At 36.1% G+C, this 23,832-nt stretch overlaps 2 protein-coding genes across 2 annotated transcripts; one reads left to right on the top strand and one right to left on the bottom strand.

Moving 5' to 3' along the window:
* Window positions 1–616: 616 nt before the first annotated feature.
* On the bottom strand, window positions 617–5,722 carry LOC121416176 (39S ribosomal protein S30, mitochondrial-like). Its single transcript, XM_041609661.1, has 4 exons — window positions 5,002–5,722; window positions 4,171–4,279; window positions 2,325–2,486; window positions 617–1,264 (listed from the first exon to the last, which is right to left on the bottom strand). The coding sequence occupies exons 1-4, from the start codon at window positions 5,686–5,688 to the stop codon at window positions 993–995; spliced, it is 1,230 nt and encodes a 409-aa protein (XP_041465595.1). The 5' UTR covers window positions 5,689–5,722; the 3' UTR covers window positions 617–992.
* A 215-nt stretch (window positions 5,723–5,937) lies between these two features.
* On the top strand, window positions 5,938–19,654 carry LOC121416175 (N-acetylgalactosamine kinase-like). The gene is made up of 9 exons (XM_041609659.1): window positions 5,938–6,190; window positions 9,902–9,990; window positions 10,706–10,829; window positions 12,498–12,738; window positions 13,595–13,693; window positions 15,386–15,538; window positions 18,039–18,249; window positions 18,631–18,835; window positions 19,376–19,654. The coding sequence occupies exons 1-9, from the start codon at window positions 6,123–6,125 to the stop codon at window positions 19,578–19,580; spliced, it is 1,395 nt and encodes a 464-aa protein (XP_041465593.1). The 5' UTR covers window positions 5,938–6,122; the 3' UTR covers window positions 19,581–19,654.
* The last annotated feature ends 4,178 nt before the right edge of the window (window positions 19,655–23,832 follow it).

Genomic DNA, 23,832 nt, shown 5'->3' with positions numbered 1-23,832 from the left:
TCACATGCTGGCGATCCGTTCCAAGGACCCGTTTTCACAAAATTGTAGTTCCGAAGCCCGTTCCAAGGACCCTCCTATTTACAATAAGCCCGCTCCAAGGCCCCCGTTTTTTGTCTTGCCCGCGGCACACCCCTACCACTTTTTTGGTCGAGTGCCCCTCCCCGGGGGAACTAGTGCATCAATGAGATTGCATTTTAAGAACAAGGTGCCTACTTGAGCTTAAGCAAAACTTTATTCCATACTTAAACACTTTGTGCATCAACCCAAACAACCCCTACAGTGTATACATGTACATGTTGGTGTTTTAAGTCCTTCGGATATTTTTAGCAGATTATAAGCTGCAATTTTAGAATGGGATCATATCCTGATCACATCATGAAGTTAATATCCCTACAAAAAATGTTAGGCCTAACGTTAGAACTTTCACAATATAGCAACAACAAAATAAGTGTTGATAAGACAATGTCGCTGCCTCATATGGTCATAAACAAGAGAAGGAAAGAAGCCCTGTGGTTTCATTTGGAAAATTGCTCTCATAATCATGTTAAACATATATGGCTGAAAATACCATTTTCTTCTTAGAGAAATTGACTTACATGTATACGAAAGAGAGGACATAATTTCTGTCATTGCAATTTGGCAATGACAAATCAAATTACATGTTGCATAAACACATATTATTCAATGCACTCCATATCAGCCAATGACATTCATTGTTTAAGTTTGACATTGATCACAATTACTTGTATCACAGGGTCCAGGAACAAGATGATGTGTGAAGTAAGAAAACAAAGCTGAAGCATTTAATATTTTAGACATTGAAGTGCTTCAGTTTCTTTAATATAGGTATGAGCATGATTATGGTGCATGCCATGAGACAAAACCAAAATTTTGAGAAACAAATGCTGTCCTTTTGTATATGAATATCAAGATCCTTCACATCTAAAGCTATCTCAAATCATCTACAGTTTCATGATACTAATCCAATCATATCAACCTGAGTTAAAGCTTGAATTAGCTAAGAAAGCCACCATCATCTTTAAGACATCCTCATTAAAATCCACCACCTGACCCTCTTCAACAGCTGAGAACAGAGGAACATCACGGACCTGCCAGCAGACGTTACAAAGGTCATTGTCCTCCCCTGTTAGGTCATCCAGTCTGAGAGAGTTAAGCTGATAGCAGTAGAAGGAGAAGTACTTGCCATCAGTGACAATGGTCTGGCAGGTCATCGGCTGCGGGATGTCACTGTAACAACAGTGCTCTACAAGAGAGAAAAATATAAAGGATAATAATATTCAAGGACAATTTTACTCAGTCGAACTAAAGATGGGACAATGAGAAGCATACCAGTATATCATGAAAGAGGCAGCTAACAATAATCAAAGTGATGAGTACACCAAAATAAGTCAATGGAATCAAAAGGCAAAAACAAAGAAATAGTATGACTTGGGTAATTTGTCAGTCTTATACAACTTCTTTTCAAGAGAGCAAGTGGCGAGTGAGCAAGAAATTCAACTAACGTATGGATTTTCTCTATCCCTTTGATAAAAAGGGTATAAGCACCTTGTATCCTCCATCTTATTCTCATTTAATTTTATTTCATAGTAAATTTTCTGGTCAGTCAATAGAAAAAAAAAATTCTGGTCAGGTGCAGGAAATAAACATTCATATATGATTGATTCACGCCTGCCAAACCTAATTAAACACACAAAAACACCTCCTACATGTTGGAAATATAAGACAAGTTCACTCATGACAGTGCATCCCTGGGCTAAATGTATGCAAAGCCATAGAAAAAGGACTCTAATCCCTCCCGAGCAAAAATTTAATTTTCTGAATGGGGGCCTTTTGGGCCATGTCAGATTAAATTTTTTATTGGAGTCAGAGGCAATCTAATGATAGCAAATATTATGATAATAATAATTGGCATTTATATAACGCTTTATCAATCTACGATTGTTCAAATTGTTTACAATTATTATTACCCGGTCACTGGATTCATAGAATTTTAAGCAGCCTGTCAGGCGCAAACTTGCTAGACCAGCCACAATGACGGTTGTTTTCTACCAGTACCCAACTAGCACCTGGGTGAGAGTGGAAAAGTGTGGATTGACGCCTTGCCACAGGATGCTAGACCATGGTGGGATTCAAACACATGACCCTCTGATTACAAGGCGAGAGTCAGAACCGCTACACCACGGCGCTTCATTAAGGGGCGAGTATCACTTTGCCCTCATGCATTTTTGGGTCTCCCCTTCCCCCACCCCCACCAATCCATCATAGTTACATTACATGCTTGAAATATATCGCAGGTATCTTACGTTGATAGAGAGCAAGAGCATTGAGCCATGCAAAGGAAGTGCTGATTCCTTGACCTTCCAGGACATCTTGTAGGATATGGTTTGATTCTATTTTACTCCTCCGGTCATCAGTAAGATATAGCTGGGTGTGAGCATTCAGGTGACCACCACCATGCTTGAAGCCTGTGAAGGGGAAGAGAAGAAAACAATTGACCACATAACAGCCATGCAACAAGACTGTTGTAGTTATACCTTAGCATTTGATCTGATTTGAGAATATCACAGTTCGAGAATCGCCATTTGTCCTGCTCTGAAACAGAGGAAAAACTGCAAAGATATGCATCTACTGTATACAATCAGCAAAAGATAAGATTTTAAATTCTAAGACATATTGCCAAAATCCACTGGCCCTATTCTGAAGTCAATTTAATCTTAAGCTGTGGTATGACTTTGTGCTGATATTATGGGAAGCTGGAAATTTTATGTCTGTTGCCATTGTTTTTGTTATTACCTTATTATTACCTTATTACCGGATCTACTGGAAAAATGCAATTAATTATGCAGTCGTGTTTCCAGGGGAGCGTTTCATGAAGGCACTTTGTCCAACAAGTCCTGTTTTATCCGACAATTACCATAGTAACAGTACCTCTCAGCCAATCAGAATGAAGGAAAGATGTCAGATCTGACAACTTGTCGGACAAAAATGTTGATGAAACACTCCCCAGGTCTATCACTGTTGCTATCTCAATCTAACTATTAAAATAATGTGTGCCTGTGTGCTGTGCCAGAGTTACTATTCCCACGGATGAGCATATTGCACTGCAGACCAAAACTTGTCTAACTGTGACTTGAATCTGTTCAACGTTGATGCAGTAACTATCTCTGCCGGCAAGGAGTTCCAGTCATTTACAACTCTGGCACTGAAAGTATTTTTTCTAACATCCAGTCTGTTTCTCCTCACATACAATTTGCATAGATGTCCACGTGTCGTCTGAGTTGATGCAGATGTGAAGAACATGTCCTTGTTCAAATCATCAATGCCATTGATGATCTTGTACGTCTGTATCATATCCCCTCTTCGCATTCTGTACTGAATGGAAGGTAACTTCAAGGAACGAAGCCTTCTACTGTATTCTTGATCTTTCAATGATGGCACCAACTTGGTCGCACGTCGCTGAACTTTTTCAATGGCTTTAAGGTCACAGACATACCTTGGGTGCCAAATAGCATTTCCATACTCAAGAATAGGTCTCACCAATGCTTTACACAATTTAACAATGGTATCTTTATCTCTATAAATGAAAGTACGCCTGATCAGAGCAAGTACATTATGTTCACTGTCCTTTTTCATCATGCTATTGCTATCAAACTAATAGTGAAAGAAACTAACTCCGTAATTTCCCACACAGTTATGAAGGTGTGAGAAAAAATGAGCTGATAAATTCAACCTGTACTGTCAGAGATTTGTGTCACATTTGGCTAGCCATGTAGTAAACAACAACTTTAGACCAGAGTCCAAATTAAACCTGAGTTAATATTAATCGCAAACCATTGTGTATTAAATCATTGCAAACTTGTTAGTGTACCTTGATACAAATTGATTTTGGCTTCTCAAACATTTTCATATTGTAGCCTCAGTTGGAAGAAGTTTAAAGTAGCAATATAAATGAGGCATTCAGTGGTCTTAAAGATATAACTGTGCAGTGGGCTAAAATTTCACAGATTAAACATGTTTATTATGAAGGAATCATTTCTATAGAAAATACATGTACCAAGACCTTTGCAATAATTTAATACACAATGGTTTGCGATTAATATTATGAACTCAGGTTTATCTATGTGTCTGTTATAGCTGCATCATGATTACCTGGGAAGCAGACTGCATTTCCACACTTTTTGAAAATACTGATGGTGTTTGGATGATAAGGCCAGTCTGGTACAGACCCCTGGCACACATCGGCATCTTTCTCAATAAACTGATGGGGAAAAAGAAAACACACAATCAATAAATCACATGATGATCATGATCAGAGTGTCACACAACAAAGTTTCAATACAGTTTTGTTGATCAAGTACTCAAGGGGATCTATATGTATAATCCAAAAGACAGTCTGCAGTTGATTCTATTGGAGCAAACAAACCTGGAAATTCAGGGATGAGGCCGATGTCTATAATATGACTATGAGTAAGATTTCCTTTTGCGACAGACACCCTAACTCTTAGTCCCTAAACCCAAGTTACCCTAACCCTAATATACTTCTTTTCTTTTTTTTTCTTTTTTTAACTTTTTTTAGGTGGCTGTTGCAAAAGAAACTCTCCCCCATTGGTCGAACTACGCCCTTGGGATGCACGATATTGTACCACATATTTGTCAAAAAGATTAGGCTACACATTGAAAATCATGTGCAAGGGGGCATATACTCACAACTTTAAATAAAACTGAACATTAAAAAAAGAAAATTAAAAAGGAATTAGATGACAATTGATACCATTTAATTACTGTATCATTTACAAAAATTACCTTAATAACACTGCCTACAGTGGAAGAAAAGATATCAATTGGGCCTACATACTCTAGAAACTTTATTACAGAAATATGACAAATGAGAGACAATCATTTAAATAAATTAATTTTCTTAAAATATATGTCCAAGCTTGAAAAATATGACTATATAGTATTATTTGGGCGATGGTTCACCTCTCTGAGTGGCTGCATTGTTCGAACAGTTAGTAGAGGCTTGCCAAGAAATTGATAAAATCTGTGTGATCCTCGTTGCCAAAAGGACTGCATTTCCACATCGAAATCTACATCTGCCTCCATTAGATGTTGATTAGATGAAGCCAGGTAAGGAATAATACAATTCATAAGGTTCTTGCATACTTGTGTTCCCACATCTCTGTCCCTTAATACAATATTCTGTTTGTGCCTGTATGTCAAGTTGTGATCATTCACAAGAACGTTCTTTGCAATGTCCATCACACTTTTTGTTAGATTTTGCACCTCTTCGCTTTGAATCCATGATTCAATTGTATTTGGGAATCCATCTACAATTTCGGTCTTTGTAATGTGTTTATAAAAATTGACGAATCCCGGGTGATAAGCGTAAGGATGAATATTGTAATTCCACGTGTACTTCTTCGTCAGAGCGTAGATCATCTCCGCCGGAGTTTCGGCGGCGAGAACGGGCTCCGATGCGATGCGAATCAACTCTCGTTTACTGTCTTTGGGAGGTGCTATTGGTGGATATTGTGGTTCAACTGACTTAGCTACGGCATTTTCTGAAGAATAATAGTTGATTTTTGTCACTAATTGTGGGAAAATCCGTTGAAATCTTGATAAATTGGAAGCACACTTTAAAGCGGAGAGTCGCAAGGGCGCTGCCATCTTGAAAATGTTGCCAAATTTTGCACTCAATTTCATTTTGTCAAGAAGAAAAAATGTTTAATTCCATTTAATATGAACAAAAATTGTATTAAAAACTCACATTTCAATATTTATAATATTTTTCATAAGAAAAATATATATTAAATATATAAAAAGGGAAAATATTATCATTTTTAACTTTATCAATGGGAAAGTTGCAGCTGGTACCAGACGACGTCTGTGACGTGACCGTGAAAGGGGAGTGTCGCGGAGCTGAGTGGAACATCTACATCGCAAAGTCGAATTGAGCTTGAAGTGATTGAGATCGAGAACTAGGGTACCGTACCGGTCAAGGAAATACTCTTGTCTTGAGATTTGTTTAGTCGGCCAGTCTAGTACAGACTAAAGGTCTGATCTACTCGGAGTACTAGAAGACTACAATTATTCCTTTGAAAATGGAGGAGATTAATCATGGAGACAAGCCACCTATTCTTGCTGAAATCCCTCTGTCTCAAAGGAAAAGGTCAGCTCAGATTAAGTGTGAATTAGACAGCTGGCAGCCGTTTGTTACAAGGAGTTTTGTATTATATTTTTAAATTTCTCCTACACAGACAGCTCGCGCTACCGTGCAGCCACCATTAGGGGACATACAATGCAAAATCACCCAGTCAGTCGGGGCTCTTCAATTTGTGTCTTTAATGAATCAAACTTTTGAAAATTAATGCGACCGAAATGCAAATTAATATTCCCTCTTCTTGGCATTAATTGCCAAAAAACAGCAAAAAATCAAGTTAAAAGGAACCAAAACAGTGACTTACCTCGGCTGTCGCGCACCTTCACTTCCCTGTTTCATCCAAAATTATTACATAAGCATTGCCATTGAGTCCCCTTTACAGATCGCGCTAGAACTTCGGTCTCTGTATTTGGTGAGTGAAGCCAACGGAGTTCAGCTGAACAACCAAAATAACAGAGACCGAAGCTTTTGGTCTATTAAAGTGTCTCAACCACAATTGTGGTGAGACAAAAACGAGCCCATCTACAGCCAGGCAGAGCTCTGCAGGCCGCTTTTCGGCAAGACTTCCATATGTCCCCTCCACTAAAATTGAAAAAAAATATGGAGAAGGTTTATCAAGAATTATCTAACATATATCTAAGAGATTTAAGAAGGAAAAGTCGGATACATACCAAAGTATGGCTTTATTCCGTCAAAAATTCGAGTGTGTGTAATTCCCAATGGCATCGGTTTATTTAGTCAGAAAAATAAATACCTAATACTCTTGGAGAGTAGACTAGTCGTAATATCGGTTGATAATTGTTATGAAACCCATGCCTTTCAACAATTCCTGCTAGCTCAGTGAGTAAGGCGACAGACTGGAGATGCTTCGTTCTGCAGCGAGAGGTTCGAATCCAAGTTCCCACCGGAAGTAAGAAGAAAAAAAGAGAAAGACAGAAGGGGGTTTTGGGGAAGTATTTTTTAAAATTAGTGGAGGGGACATATGGAAGTCTTTCCCGCTTTTCACTGAAATTGCTATTGCTTTGCTGTTTGATTTTGAGAAAGGTGTGGGAATGGGAGATGGGCCAGTACTAAACCCAATATAACTTGTAAGTAAAGGTAATGCAGATGTCCATGATATAATTAAAATATAGCTGCTCTTGTTTAGGGGGTCAATTCAGGGAATATTTGTCAAGGCCAATAGATTTCCAATACATGTTAAGGGTAGTATTTCACACACCAATATGCCTACTTGTTAAAGGGGCACATTTTCAGAATATGGAAAATACTTGTTAAGGTGCTTTTCGAAATCTCATGGTCGCGCCTGGTATCCACTTGTCAATGGAAGTGCCCACCCCCCAGGTGATGATGAATGCCATTATATTATCACATATTCATTAATGGGCAAGTCCTAGAAAGGTCACCCTAGAAGACAAACTTTCATCTTTATTTTCAGAAGTTATCATTGATAGGGTAAGAAAGCCCAAAAGTTGATATTTAAGATTTCATTTTTAAAAAATTAATTATATGCAAATTTATAAGCTAATTTTGGGCAACCTAGTTTGCATAATTGGTAAAAAGGGTTTTACATATGGGAGAATGATAAAACTCAAAGAAAATCAAAACAAAACTTGTGAGATTTAGCATAGGTGGGACATGGACCCCCAACATTACTTTTGATGGAAAGAAGTGGTTTCATCTAATCAAAGAACAAGTCCACCCCAACAAAAATTTATTTGAATAAGAGAAAAATCCTACAAGCATAACTGAAAATTTCATCAAAATCGGATGAAAAATAAAATGGTTATGACATCTGAAATTTCGCTTGATTTCACAAAACAGTTATATACACATCCTGGTCAGTATGTAAATGGGGAAAATGATGACATCACTCACTTTTTCTTTTGTATTTCATGATATGACATGAAATATTCTGATTTGTCTTTATTGACAAGTCAACAATGATCAATTCCTCCCTGAACATGTAGAATTATCATTGTTCAATACTAAATGGTTCAGTCAAGTTGGTTCTTATTGTCATATACATGTATGTATAAAATGAAATATTGTATAATTCAAATAATAAAAAAAAGAAATAGTGAGTGATCGAAGGACATCCTCGACTGTCTCATTTCCATGACAGTGAACTGAACATATCACTGTTTTGTGAAAAATAAGGGAAACTTTAAAATCTTATTTTATATCCGATTTTGATGAAATTTTCAGTGTTATGCTGGTGTGATTTTTCTCTATTTACTTGAATCAACACTTTTCTTGGGTGGACTTGACCTATAAATATGCAAATAAGTTCTTGTCCAAGGATGAAATGTCCCATAGTAAAGTTTTTATGATGTTTTTTAAAGCTATTTCTCAGAATACAATACTTGTATTGTTGCATCTTCCACTGTAGGCAGTGTTATTAAGGTAATTTTGGTAAATGATACATTTTATTGAATATGGAACTGTTATACCACATAAAGTTTCAAAAATATAGTTTAGTTTTTAATAAAAGTTGATTAAAAAATTGTTAGGTATGGGAAATTTGCGCACAATGTCAATGGGGAGATTTGTGAGCAAAGTGAATGGAGAAAAACAAATTTTGAGAGTGCACTTAAAAGTGATTTATTTACCTTTTCTTTAGTTGCTGAAGACTGTTTTTTATGAATACTGATAAATTAAAACATTTGAAGCAAAAAATTGTGAAAATGGAAAGAAAAGAAAAATAAAAAGCAATAGAAATACATAAAAAATTCATGAAACCATGAAAAACAAAACAAGAATTGTTGAAATGACTAATTTCCTTTTCAGTCATATAAAATATATCTCAATAGAACAGTTTAAAAAAAAAAAACGCTTTGTTATTTCTATCTGCCAATTCATATTTTTTTAATGAATTACGGTAGATTCTTGATGTAGATTTTTTTTGATGGGTTTGGATTTGTTATTACATTTTTAAAGAAATTAATGGGTGAAGGGATGTCATTATCAAACTCTCTGCGTGTTTTTTTTCTCATCAATGCACACCTGTCATTTTGTTTTCATATTTTTCCTGTTCCAGTGCTTTTTCTCAAATGTGTTTAAAGTTCTGCACACATGGCATATGATATAGTTTATCAATTTTAATGACCAATAGGCCTATATAATACAATACCGTGGTTCTTGTTCATTGTAGGAGCAAGACACCAACTATTCTCTTTTTTCAAAGACATGGGGGTCAGGTCAAAATTTACACCCTGTTTCTTTTTAGCTATTAGGCCTATATGGCCTAAAGAAATGGTTTCATAAAAATGTAAACATGAGCACAGTAATATTCAAATTGAATTACATCATATGTGTATTATGCATGATTACAAAGTTAGATATTTATGTATCATTGTAAAGCACATTTAAAATTTTGATGTAATGTGCTATACATGTTGTGCACTTGTATTGTAATTTTTTTTAAAGAAAACAACATACAAGTTTGCTTCATAATACATACCATTTTTTTCAAACAATCAGGGACAAAAAAGTTATATCCTCTTGAGTTTAAAACCTGAAGTTCTGAAGAAAAAAAAATGAATCTCACAGTGGAGGGGAATATTTGTGAACACAGTTGAATGCACAAAGAGCCTTGTATCATTTTTAATTTTTTTATACTGGTCGAATTAGATTTTCTTTATATTTAAAGGTAGGCTTACAGTTTTATTGTGTACACACATATTTTTGTTATCCATTATTGTTAATTGCTTTTATTTTCAGAACGGATGATTTATTTGCAAGTTTTGAGAACAAGTACAAGAAGAAACCGTTATTTCTAGCAAGAGCTTCTGGGAGAGTAAACTTGATTGGTAAGATCAGACTTTCCTTTCCTTTTCTCTCTCTCTCTCTCCCTCTCTCTCTCTCTCCTGTCACCTTTTTATTTATTCCATGATGGAACCAGCAGGAAATGATGGTGCTTTCTGTAGATTCATCATTTCATTTTGTACAAATTTGCTTGATCCATCATTTCTGAGAGGGATCCATTTTGAGTGAATGGTTTAGATGAAAAATAGTGAATTTATTTGATTGATGGACAAATAACTTAAAGTCATCCACTCACTATTTTGTTTGTATTTTATCATATGAAATATGAATTTATTCTAATTTTTTCCTCATTGTCAAGTGAACAACAATTCCTTTCTGAACATGTGGAATTCGCATTGTTTAATACTAAATGCTTCAGTCAAGTTTGTTGTTATTGTCAAATCTGTAAAAATGAAATATTGTATATAATTCAGACAAAAAACAAAAGAAATAGTGAGTGAGGGATATCATCGACTGTCTCATATGCATATAACTGTTTTGTGAAAAATAAACAAAACTTTAAAATGTCAGGACTTTCTTAGCTTTATCAGAATTTTTCAGCATTATACTGTTTGATATTTCTCTATTCATTCAAACCAACATTTTTCTAAGTAACTTGACCTTTAATGAATAGAATAACTTTGGTGCAAAGGAAATTGATAAATTTGAAGAGTTGCAAATGAATTGATATGTACTTGTTTACATATTTTTGTCATATAGGGGAACATATTGACTATTGTGGTTATTCTGTGCTACCAATGGCGATAGAACAGGACATCCTCATGGCTGTAGCAACAAATACTAATACAGAGCTTCATTTGAGCAATGCAAATTCGAAGTTCAGGTAAGAATTACCCCTATGGAAATAAATATGTCCTTGTCTGCCTGTCACACCAAAGATTATTTGTGATTCGTCATTATGATGACAGTGTATGTGCTATATACAGAAACATGAAAGTTTATCGGGGGAGTGCTTGCACATGCAACTAGACAGTTCCTAGGAAAGTTGCAATGATGATCATATCAATTTTGAAACTGCTTTTGACAAAATTATGCTGGAATAATTCTTCAGGGATTTTTTTTTTATATGGGCATTTGAAATTGACAACATAGAAAAAGAAAAAAAAAACACTTGTGTCATTGTAATTTGTTTGGAATAATTTACTTGGACATTGCAATATTGTACAGGAACTAAAAAAAGAGCATGTTTATTGACATTAGAGTAATCAAGTATTACTGAACACCCTGCCTGAGTTTTAAGACACATGACCAAGGTCAAAGGTCATTTGGGATCAATTTAGGGTCATGTTGGGGATATTTGTTGATTTCCATCATAACTTTGAAAGTTTATAGATCTACTTAATGAATCTTGGATATGAAAGAAATCAAGTAGCAGCAAACACCCTATCCAAGTTTCAGTTCACATGACCAAGGCCAAAGGTCATTTAGGATCATAAAACTTTAGCCAGGTTTGTTGGAGGTATTTGCTGAATTACCATCATAAATGTAACTTTATTATAGATCTAGTTCATGAAAATGTGAGATTAGAGTAATCTAGTATCATTGAACATCCTGCTCGAGATTCAGGTCACATGACTGATGTCAAAGGTCATCCAGGGTCATTGAACTTGGTATTTTATTATCATATGAATTTTTTTTTTTTTAAATATAGTTGTTTTTCAAAGTCAGCACTGCTGCTATATTGAATCGCGTGATGCAGGCGAGACTGCCGGGGATGGTCCACTTGTTTCTAACTCCTTCCCCCCCCCTTTTTTTGCTTTCTCCTTTTTAATCTTTTTATTTCATCCTGTTTAGTTTCTTTTTCTTTTTTTTCTGTATTTTTTTCTTTCTTTCTTTTGCTCTTTCTTTATTTTATTCTTTTAATTTTTGTTTTTTTCCTTTCATTTTTTTTTTCATTTCTGCTTTCATGCAGAGCCTTTTCTGTCTTCTTACTTACGTACTTTCTTTTCTTTCTTTATTTTGTGCACGTGTCTAGTCAAGAAATAAAAGCAGTCATTGTGTTTAAATTTATAAAATGCCTATTTCGCGCAATATGTCCGAAACTAATGTATGCACAGTGCGCATGATAATCTCTTTGACATAAGGAACACTTCTATTGGTTAAACTGTAAATATGAAGTGCATTTTGATCGGTAATATCTAAAAAGGGGCATGTTGAAGATAAAGGGGCAGTCTTTACAGAGATAAGAACACATTAAGAAGATTTGAGAATACTGATTTGTAATGATTTTATTAATGTCTTTGTATCTCTATGAGATAAGAACAGAGATAAGAATGTTTTCAGAATACCACCCCTGTTTACTAGAGTGATTCACATTCACCTGGTATAGTAATAACTAAACAATAATACTTGGAATCCATTTTGCAAATATTGTTTCTATGTCTGGCAAACCTTTGGCAATCAAGGTATACATAAAATTTACTGATGTAATGCTGGATGATAGTAATAATCAGCTACATGTAGTTACCTTCCAACTCTTTTGCCTTCTCAGTGACTTTGTTACCGACATGACATCATTCACCATCGACCAATCACGGCCAGAGTGGCACAACTACATCCTATGTGGAATCAAAGGAATCCTTGAGAGAGCTGGGATGGTCAACACCCCTAAGGGTATGAGCATCATGGTGAATGGGAATGTACCCAAGAGTGCTGGCCTGTCTAGTTCCAGTGCATTGGTGTGCTGTGCAGGGCTCGCTACCATGCATGCACATAGCTTAGCCTTCACAAAGGTGAGAAGACTATCATCAGGCTTGAAAAATATTGCATATTTGGTTCTTCAATTATAAAGTTTCAACTCAGGATAAATATTCATAGGTATTTTTTGTCTGGAAAAGATTGTTTCCTTTGAGTGTTTGTATTTTTCACCAGGAAGGACAAAATTCGAACTACAAGTATTGGGTTAAGTTCATATTTTTTAATGTTTTTCTGCAAATGAATCAACGATGTTTGGGACTGTTACTTTCGGTTAACTAACTCAAAATAGTGGAGGGATTTCTGTAGTTTGAACTGTATCAAAACTTTGTATTTCTTGGCATTATCATGACATATGATCATCATGAAACTGTTATTACTATGAGAGACGTTTCAATAGTACACAGCCTGTATTCATTGTAGTTTTCGTGTCATGATTTTGATATTGTGCTCCTATAGCGTATGATAGTGATTGACCCCGAGTCATAACTTTTTTTGTCTGCCAGTATTTATTTTTCTTTACAACAGACTGCTATACTAGTGAAATAAATAAATACCTAAGACATCCAGTTTCACTGAAGACTGGGAAATCTTCTGTATCTGTACTGAAACTTTCAGATGATATTACATTTCAAATCTCTAGGTACAATAAATAAGGAAGTAATAGTACTGAGCAGGATTTCTCAGTTTTCTCGCTTAAATTTACCTTATGAAATTGTTGCATTTTTTATGGGAGCAGCCGTATTTGTTCGGTTTCTTTTTAACTCATGATTACTCTGCTGAAGTTTTCATGGCATCTTGAGGCTAGGAGCGAAAATTTGTTGTAAACAAGTTGTACCTTGAAAGCAAATGATACATCAATTTAATATTTCTTTCCATTCCATACCATTGCAGACAGAACTTGCAGACATTTGTATGAGATGTGAGCGTTATATTGGAACTCAGGGTGGAGGCATGGACCAATCCATCTGCTTCCTTGCCAAAGCTGGAACGGTATGGTGCTAATTTTTAAGTTTTAGTTATCTCATTAAATGGTCATCATCACAAAAATATGCAGAAACAGGACTCAGCATGCACTGCAACCCTGGGAGCTTTGCAATAATAATAATAGTAGGCATTTGTATAGCGCTATCTATCTAAAAATAATCTATTCCGAGGCGCATTGTTATTATTATCATTACTACCCCAGCTTTAGCTTGAGCTGCCTTTCAGCGCTTGTGCATTCAAGGATTTAATCCTGTCGGGTACCCATTCACCTCACCTGGGTCGAGTGCAGCACAGTGTGGATAAATTTCTTACTGAAGGAAAACACGCCATGGCTAGGATTCGAACCCACGACCCTCTGTTTGAAAGGCAAGAGTAACAACCACTAGACCATGACGCGCCCAATTAGTAAATCTGTTTATAAGTTACACATGACCTTACAAACTACTGGAACATGTTTTTGTGCCAAATAATGTACTCAAAATTTCCACAGGTGATTCAAAAAAGTGGTAATGAATTTCCATAGTCTTGGTCAGATTTGAAAATATTAATCTTTGCATATTAAACTTTGAAAATATTACACTTTGCATGAACCTTGTTCCTGGAGCAAAGTTTAAATGATGCCTTGATGTCAATAGCTAGTAAGCAGCTACTGTTCAAAAAAAAAAAACAAGAAGTTTAACCAATAAAGATCATCTTTAAACTTTTGCTGATTTGAAAATCTGCATAAAATAAAGAAAAATGATTCAGGCATTTGTAAAGTTGTGCCCAGCTATAATTTTTGAACAGCTTTATGAAAACAGCCACCTATTTCACCTGTTAACTGCTCTTTTTTTTAATTAATTTTACGCTTTTTACAGGGACCACTTTATTCCTGGAGCAAAGCTGCAACAAACCCTTGATGTCACAAGTTAAATAAAGCAGCTATTGATAAAAAATATTTAGTTTGATTGGTTGAAAAAACTTTATTGTAGAGTATGCAGTTGAAAAGAAATTCAAATAAAAGTCCATGCCATATCGTTCAGTGAGAGTCAAGCTGAACTTTTTTTTTATTCTACTGCTACCATTTAGCATGCACATGTACATAAAAACAAATGGCACGGCTGTTTTGGAAAATGCTGAATATGCATTCCTGTGCAGAGAAAAAATGGCACCAGGGGCTGGAATAATCATCAATCAAGTACCTTAATAGAGGATGGTGTGAATTTAATTCATGTATGGCCCTCAACTGCAGTTATCTCAAGACATAATTTTTTGCTTATACAATGAACTACCTGTGGAATATCACTGCAACTCTTTGATAGTCCTGTTGATCTCCCAATGTTTTCTCTTTAGCTGAAATCTGATGATTAGAATGGAAAAAGCTGTGAGCTGTTATATTGAAAAATTTAATAGAACATCCAAAACTAAAAACAATATTTCAGAAGATGAATCAAAATGTAAATTACAGTATTTACAATAGGATCTATCTCACATATGAGGTCATCAGCAGTTTACTGCATGTACTGTAGTACTAGAAAAATCTACTATTAAAGATGGGCAAGTCAGCATGGAAATGTCCCAACAGTCAGCCCCCACCCCAGGCTTGATGAGATCATGTTTGATAGCCCTTTTGCTATGCTAATCCATCAATTTACATATCTTCTCCCATGTGATTGACATCCTACACCAATTGGCTTTGCTTGTATACCCTTACTCCAGGCAAAGCACATCGAGTTTAACCCCATCAGAGCCCATGATGTCAGTCTCCCAGAAGGTGTGGTGTTTGTGGTAGCCAATAGCTGCGTTGAGTTGCAGAAGGCTTCAACATCCCATTTTAATATCCGGGTAGTGGAATGCAGGCTGGCTTCACAGGTTTGTATCCTTGTGTAAAGGTCATGTAGATGATGTAGGGATATAGTTGTATTGAACTCCTTATTCTTTACCAGTATCGAGAGAAACTATTTCCCCTCTTTTGATAGGATAAGTACTTAATGGATATTTGTTGATTTCTTGATATGGGTTACGAGTAGGGTATTAAGGTTAAGCCCTTATCAGACATGGGGCCCGTTGCAGCAAGAGTTATGATCCAAGGCATCTGGAAAAAAAAAAATCAATACAACATGATGTGGAGCAAATGAAACATGCATATTGTTAGGGACTTGTGCTTCATTTTTTTTTTAAGTTTAAAGGAGAATGAAACCATTGGAACAAGAAAGCTTGTGTGAAAACAGAAAAATCAAAGAAACAGATCAACGAAAGTTTGAGAAAAATCGGACAAATAATGAGAAAGTTATGAGCATTTGAATATTGCAATCACTAGTGCTATGGAGATAGCAAATTGGCAATGCGACAAAGATGTGTGATGTCACTTGTGAACAACTCTCCCCATTACTTTAGTATATATTTCACTAGAATTGCCTCTTTTATCACATCTATCTATAAATCATGTGTTCTGTCTACATGAGGGCATGTAATACATATTTTTTAAGAATACATCATGGATAAAGAGTTTGTATCATCATAAGAAAAAGCAAAAAGAGACATTTTGAGGGTATTTTATAGTCCACCAAAGGGAAAGTTGTTCATCAGTGACATCACACATCCTTGTCGCATTGCCAATGTGAAGATCTCCATAGCATTAGTGATTGCAATATTCAAATGCTCATAACTTTCTCACTATTTGTCCGATTTTTCTAAAACTTTCTTTATTCTTATTCTTTGATTTTTCTGTTTCTACACAAGCCTATTTGTTCCAAAGGTTTCATTCCCCTTTAATGTCTAATGCAACTCTTTCTGCAATAGGCAACTGGTGTGACAAGCCCAGCAACAAACTTTGTATTGTTCAGACATTGTTTGGAAAATCACTCCAACTGTGTGCATTACTCATGTAAAGTCTCAAAAAACTGTCCAGAGTTATTCATGACATGCTATGATTCCTTTGTGATGTCACAATAATGCCATGACTGTGCACATCTTTGTACAAAAGTTCCTGTGAACTAACATGGAAAAGCATATTTTTGGCAAGTCAAGCAAAAAACAAAAGGTCTCCTGCTTGTTCACTATTCCTTATTGCCTCATTATCCCATCTACATTGTTCATATAATGTGGGTGAGATAAATTCTGAGCTTTTTCACATTGGCCTGAATTCACAAAGGTGGTTTTGAAAACCCACGATTGAGTCCATGGTTTATGCAGATTTCCTGAATAAATTATGCTTATTTTACCGCGTATTTAAACAAATGTCCAATGCTTCATCCAATCCAATCACTTCAAATGTGTGCATTACTCATGTAGAGTCTCAAAAAATTGTCCAGAGTTATTCATTACATGCAATGATTCCTTTGTGATGTCACAATAATGCCATGACTTGTACAAGAGTACAAATATCTGTACAAAATTTCCAATGAACTAACATGGAAAAGCATGTTTTTGGCAAGTCAACAAAAAACAAAAGGTTTCCTGCTTGTCCGGTATCTTCATTGCCTCATTATCGCATCTACATTGTTCACATAATGTGGGTGAGATAAATTCTGAGCTTTTTCACATTGGCCTGAATTCACAAAGGTGGTTTTGAAAACCAACAGTTGAGTCCATGGTTTATGCAGATTTCCTGTACAAATTACGCTTATTTTACCGCATATTTAAACAAATGTCCAATGCTGATGCACGCTTTTGTCACAGTGCGCCAAATTGACACCTGTTGCCATGGTTATCCACTTTATTTTATTCATGAGTCCAATGTTTTTAATGAGGCCACTCTTCAAACAGTGGACTCATGAATAAAATAGCGTATCTAACCATGGTAACAGGCATCACTTTGGCGCTAAATTAAGCGTAATTTATACAGGAAATCTGTAAAACCATGGACTCAACCATGGGTTCTCAAAACCACCTTTGTGAATTCGGGCCATTGTGTCTGAACAATATTTGAGGATCATCATGCAGGATAGGGGGTAAACTAATGTAATAATCAAGTGGAGGATGGAAATGTTCGCACCATTATTCTGCGATTACTGTCTTTTTTTTGGAATAGGGTCAGTCTTATAGGGAAAAAAAACCTCCATTCTAAAGAAACCATGCTTCATGCACAACTTGGAAAGCTTTATTGCATTGTATCCGACTTTGTTAGATTCATATATTTTTTAATCTCTGTTCAAAATCTAGACCTTAGTTTTCTGTTGCCAGAATGTGATTTCTTATAACAAAAGATATATATTTATTTCCTCTGTGATTAAGGAAAAAGGCATTTTGAAAAAGATACATGTATTAATTGTAATCTATAAAGGGATGACCAATCAGCTTTTTCAAATTCAAGGTTGACATATATGTGATATTTTTTTATATTTATAAACATCCTATTTTCTATTGTCAGATTCTTGCCAAGTCCAAAGGTCTTGATTGGAGGAAGATGAGACGTCTTGCGGATGTTGAGAAAGCTCTTGGAGTCTCCCTGTCTGACATGGAGGAGATGGTAGACCAAGTCTTGCATCCAGAGCCTTACACCAAGGATGAGGTGTGTGGTATTCTAGGTGTGTCTACTGATGAACTCAACAGTGAGAGTCTGAGTCAAAACACTCTTCATGGTAAAGAAGCATTATTTATAATGAATTCTAACTTTATTTTCTTTCATTATTTTCCTTATTGTATGTGGTTTCGTGTTTCGCTCTTGTTTTCCTTTTTGTCTTTATGTACACTTATTTTTTCCCCATGCTGTCTTGTCCCGTCCTTCCCTCTCTTCTCTCTGTTTTCCATTTATTTGTCTTTTACTCTCTTACCCCCTTTCCCTTTTCTCTCATTCTCTCTCCCTATTTCTCTCTCTCTCTTCTCTCTATCTCTGTTCTGATCTTTCTCTTAACTTATTTCTTCTTGCTTTTCCCTTTGTTTTCAATATCTGTAAATTTTTACTTGTGTGCACTCGTTAAAATGTTGATTTAGATACATTTTTATTCTTTCCATATTTACAGTGCAATCTTTCAAGCTCCACAACCGAGCCATGCATGTCTTCAGCGAGGCAAATCGTGTATTGAAGTTCAAAGCCTTGTGCAATGACTCCAGTGTGAAAGACACTGCTCAGTTGCTAGGCAACCTGATGAATGACAGTCACGCTAGTTGCAGAGACCTCTATGAATGCAGTTGTCCAGAGCTGGATGAACTGGTAGAAATTTGCAAGTAATAACATTTTCTTTTTTTAATTGTTTTTACTGATTTGTAAAGATTTTTGATGACTGTATATACATGTAGATAGGAGAAAATCTGTCAAGAAATGTGTGTCCATCAAGAAAAATGGTGTAAAATGGGTAAATGATGTACAATGTATCTCATAGTCTCTAAATAATGTAACAATGTGTCACAATGATGACAACATTGACAACACAATAACAGTTAAAATTATAGTGATAATGGTCAATAATACCTTGACAACACAATAACAGTTAAAATTATAGTGATAATGGTCAATAATACCTTGACAACACAATAACAGTTAAAATTATAGTGATAATGGTCAATAATACCTTGACAACACAATAACAGTTAAAACTACAGTGATAATGGTTAACAATACCTACACCTTCCCTTGTATCTCCCTAACCATAACCTGTATCTCTTTCTCTGTCTCTTTTATTCTTTCTCTTTCACCCCCCCCCCCCTGTTCAAATCTCACTATTCACACAATCTCTTCCTCTCTCTTTACCCCTTGATACTCATCAGGAAGGCAGGGGCTCTGGGTTCCAGGCTGACTGGAGCAGGATGGGCAGGATGCACCGTTTCCATGGTACCCAATGATACACTCCAAGCATTCCTCAAGCAGGTGGAGGACGAGTTCTACGCCAAGGACCCGAACAGAAGGTCAAAGGTCGCAGAAAGTTTATTCGCAACACAGCCAGGCCAGGGTGCAGTAATATATCAGATATAGGGGGTGTTGCAAGAAAATATTTGTGATCAATTGCAAATATTCTGTTGCAATTTTACAACTGATAGATCAACATTAGTTATAGCATATCAGATTAAACTTCTTGTTTCAAGGAGCAGATTAGCAATCAATCACTAATTTGCAATTAAGTGCAAGACAAATGATTGATTTAGGGACCAAAAATAGACTTGCAATTGATTGCAAGTTTCTTGCAATGCTCCAATAGTCTTTGTATTTGAGTAATGATAAAAATGGTTCTTTGAATGACTCCTCGGTATGTGTTGGCATTATGATCATCTGTGAAGTGTTATCTAAAATGCTTCCCAGGGAGTAGAAAATGTATGGTTATATTTCATTATTCGCAGGCACTCCTGAAAGGTTAACATCATTGGGGCCAATGACTAACGAGCTATTGTAGTTTATATTTATAGATTGTTTAAAGCAAGTAATACAGACAATTATTAATCAAGTGCACCGTTACTGTTCCCAATGCTTTAGTTTTTTTTTATTATTATTCATCAAAACCTGTCTTAAGCTTTCATTTAGGTCCAATAATATGACTTTATACTTGAGAATCATCCAATATTCCAATCTTACAAAATTTAGTGGTAATGAATCATTATTTCTTTGATTCTTAGGAAAAGGTTTTATATGTGAGGATATTGACTGCCCTATCTCGGTAATGTGTTGTTCATACAGGACACAAATAAATCCACCCACCTGACACCTGAAGTTGCAACCTTTCTCTCACACACGTACACACACTTCATCATCCTTCAGGGATGGCGGCAGTGTTTTAGTTTTTTTTCTTCCCTTTTTTCTAATTCATTGAAAGAGTACTTATCCTACTGTGCATTTTTCATCATTTGCAAATAATGCATAAATGTGCAAAGATAACATGCATGTAAAACAAAGTGCAAAATAATCAAACATAGTGAACACACATGTGAAGCATTTCTATGTTTCATGTAGAATAATGGACGATATATAATGGACGATTAGTTACTACTAAAATGCCCGCAAGCCTTTTCCCCATTCTCATTTGAACATGTCCACAGCATTCAAGTTTTGTAATTGTGAATTTTTTTGTAGATATTCACTTCAGCTGCATTAGAATATGACTTGCAGTCACCATCATGTGTCCAGTGTCAGCTTGGTTTGCTTTTTTTTGATCTCCTGAATATGTTTTCCATAGCTGTTACCTCCATATTCCCGGATGATCTATCAGAATTCTTATTACTTTTGTGCATTTCATACCGTTCGGTTTAAGTGGCATCATCCGTATTCTTCCTGCTTTTCTTACACATGCTACATTGCTTGACAGGATACAATGTCATGCACTTTGGATTTTGGGTCTATAACGGTCAGATGAGTCACAATCCCGTTTTTGCTTTAGAAGTCTCTGCGTTGCCAGGTGCCCTCACAAGACAAAGTTGCATGTACATCTTTCATCTCATTTTTGTCAGCATCTCGTCTCATTCCAAAGGATATCAGGGGAGGAAGCAATTTATTGCTTGGTCACGGACAGTTGGGAAATTTTTCTCAAATATAACCAAAAGGGTGCATGAAATCGTTCAATTTCCCTAAAGAAAAATCCAGAAACACCCAAATGACAAGCCCAGTCACCTCACTCCCTTTCATTTTTCTTTGATTTTGTGTGTGTATGTTTGTCTTGCCCCCATCCCCTGAAAAAATTCTGGGCACAGCCCTTTAGACTGTATTTTTGTTTAATCATTCATTTTTGTAAATACCTTTATCGGTGATCACATACTGCTTGAAGGATGACACTGTGCAAACTCCTATTATGATAGTTTGTTGCATGTTGTAGGGGGCAACGATGCATCCCATCTCTCTGGGGAAAGCTCTTCACCTCAAATCCTTTGAGAACTTCAAAGAGAAGCACATTCTTCGGGACTTTGATGAAAAGTGGTACTGATCTGTCAACGATTGCCCTGCATGTTGAATTTACAATCGTACATGCTGAAGACCTTCCAACTCCATAGAGATACGACAATGTTCTAAATTCCACATTTGAAGCTAGCCTCCAAAGAGTGACAGCTTATCTTTTTTCTATGGAGACAGCTTTCCTTTATTTTGTGTCTTGTTTTTGGATGAGATGTCTAAGTTCATGGCACAAAAATTGAATAGTCTCCTTGTTAATTCTGAAAATCTTTGTCCAATAGTTGGTGAGATTATGTTGGACAATTTCCCAAAACGTATCACAATCTGTCTTCTAAACTGTTGCAGTCTTTTACGTCTCTCCTCTTCAATGAAATCCTCAATTCGATCCATCTTGAAAGTTCCTCTGGAATATATATACCACAAATGACAATTTTAAAGAATTCACCGCCGAAAGGAGCAAAAGATTTGGTCAATACACATACACCCCGGGCATTCACCACTCGCGAACGAAAAAGAATCACGGAACAAAGTAGTTTGTATGCAATATTTACCTACGCAGGCAAGAGTCGCTTGTAGCATTGTTCCATGAAACTTTTGACCGCACTGAGAGCGTACCCATAGCAACAAGATCACTTTCCATGAAGCGACCATGAAGTGCTCTCCCCCCCCCCCCTCTTTCTGGGGGCAGGAGGGAGGGACAAGATACAACCCCCAAATGTCATTATCGGCATGTGAAATATTATGTCAGGATTTTAACTTACAAGTGACTCTTGAAAAATTAAAACTTTTTCTGTCCTAAATGAGGATATTAACAACTGTAAAAAATCAAGAATTCAGTATTGCCCCCCTTTAATTACATATATTCCAAAATTATACCTGTATATGCTGAGCAATCAGTGTCATCAAAATGCATAAGTTTGCAGTACGGTATATAACATTATTCTTGGCTAAAACAGGGGCTGAGGGTAATCTTAGTGAAGAGGAGTATATCTTCAAACCTCTCTGACATGATAAGAATTGTCAAATATTTCTTCCATAGCTTGAATTGGTGAAGGACCACAAGGTGACTTTTCTATTGGTGTCCACGAATTAGCAATTCATAATGGTAGGCTGGTAATACTTGTTACATCATTCCATGTCTGTAAAATTGAAAATAAATAGAAAAATAAACCAAATATGGTCTGGTGACCAGTGAGAAGACTATTGGTGTAGAATGTGCAATGCATTCTCTACAAAGTTAACAGAAGCCGAATCCATTGTGGAGTGCAACTCTTCCTCTTCATTCTTCTTTTTTATGGAACAATAACTTGTCTTCATGCCAATATAGATCAAGTAGGGCTTACAAGTTTAAGTATGGCATATTTGTTTTTATGGTAAAACCGGTTCTTGACTGCTGTCTCTGCCATAAATAGATTAAATGAAATCAATCAAATGCCTGAATAAAAAAATAATTGAACTTTTTGTTCGTTTACTGGACAAATCTACTTCTCTTTAATATCCCTTGTTTGTCAAGTGTAGGCAATGCAGTTGAAAACTCTACATAAAAAATATATTGGTCAACATAAATGAAACCTACCATCTCAAGAAGTCCAATGTTAAATGATTATGTGATGTGACCAAGCTGTTACCAAGGTCGTAAACACCCACCTGGATACCAATCCCCCAAACAATTACTTCAGATCATCTGAATGGAGTTCATTAGTTGCACCTATGCCATGAGATTGTACAGTGTATATAATACACAAGCAGCATCTGCAGTCGAGTCTCTTAACAGTGGGTGGCCACAGCATAACATTCGCCCAGCAAAACATCCAGTCTTTGGGATCGTACACAACTAGTCTCATTCATCAAGATGTCGGGGCATGGAAAACGAGGAAAGGGTCTCAGAAGGGTGCACATCGCAAGGTTTTACGAGACAACATCCAAGGTATCACAAAGCCTGCTATCTGCCGTCCAGCAAGAAGAGGTGGAGTCAAAAGAATCTCTGGTCTCATCTACGAAGAGACACGCAGTGTACTGAAGTCTTCTTGGAGAATGTCATCTGTGATGCCCTTACCTACTGTGAGCACGCCAAGCGCAAGACTGTAACATCCGGAGAGGCCGAGGAATGGAATTATAACCACTTTCTATTGTTCTCCTGAGTGACTTGGCTGTGTGATACAGTGGTCTCATATTAGCCATTACCTTCACTCAAGCAAAAACAACAAATTATAATTGAACATTCATGAAAGGACACGATTACACATAATAATCACAAATGCTGAATATCTCTGATTCAAACTGATCTGATTTCAAGAAAAAAAATCAGGAAAATATATAAAACGTTCAAAAGACACATTCATAGGTAGAAATA

The sequence above is a fragment of the Lytechinus variegatus genome, chromosome 5 (assembly GCF_018143015.1).
Source record: "Lytechinus variegatus isolate NC3 chromosome 5, Lvar_3.0, whole genome shotgun sequence".
NCBI lineage: Eukaryota > Metazoa > Echinodermata > Echinoidea > Temnopleuroida > Toxopneustidae > Lytechinus > Lytechinus variegatus.
The sequence above is the reverse complement of the archived record's forward strand: the minus strand, read 5'-3'. Positions and strand labels throughout refer to the sequence as shown.

Bases quoted from the DNA above. Each gene is read 5' to 3' on its own strand.
- LOC121416176 (XM_041609661.1), bottom strand. From the start codon at position 5,688: ATGGCAGCGCCCTTGCGACTCTCCGCTTTAAAGTGTGCTTCCAATTTA. The intron at 4,280-5,001 runs GTGAACCATCGC...TTTCCCCATCAG, and splicing joins CAATGCAGCCACTCAGAGAG to TTTATTGAGAAAGATGCCGA. The intron at 1,265-2,324 runs GTAAGATACCTG...TCTCTCTTGTAG, and splicing joins TGCTCTTGCTCTCTATCAAC to AGCACTGTTGTTACAGTGAC.
- LOC121416175 (XM_041609659.1), top strand. From the start codon at position 6,123: ATGGAGGAGATTAATCATGGAGACAAGCCACCTATTCTTGCTGAAATC. The intron at 15,539-18,038 runs GTTTGTATCCTT...TTCTATTGTCAG, and splicing joins AATGCAGGCTGGCTTCACAG to ATTCTTGCCAAGTCCAAAGG. The intron at 18,836-19,375 runs GTAATAACATTT...GATACTCATCAG, and splicing joins GAACTGGTAGAAATTTGCAA to GAAGGCAGGGGCTCTGGGTT.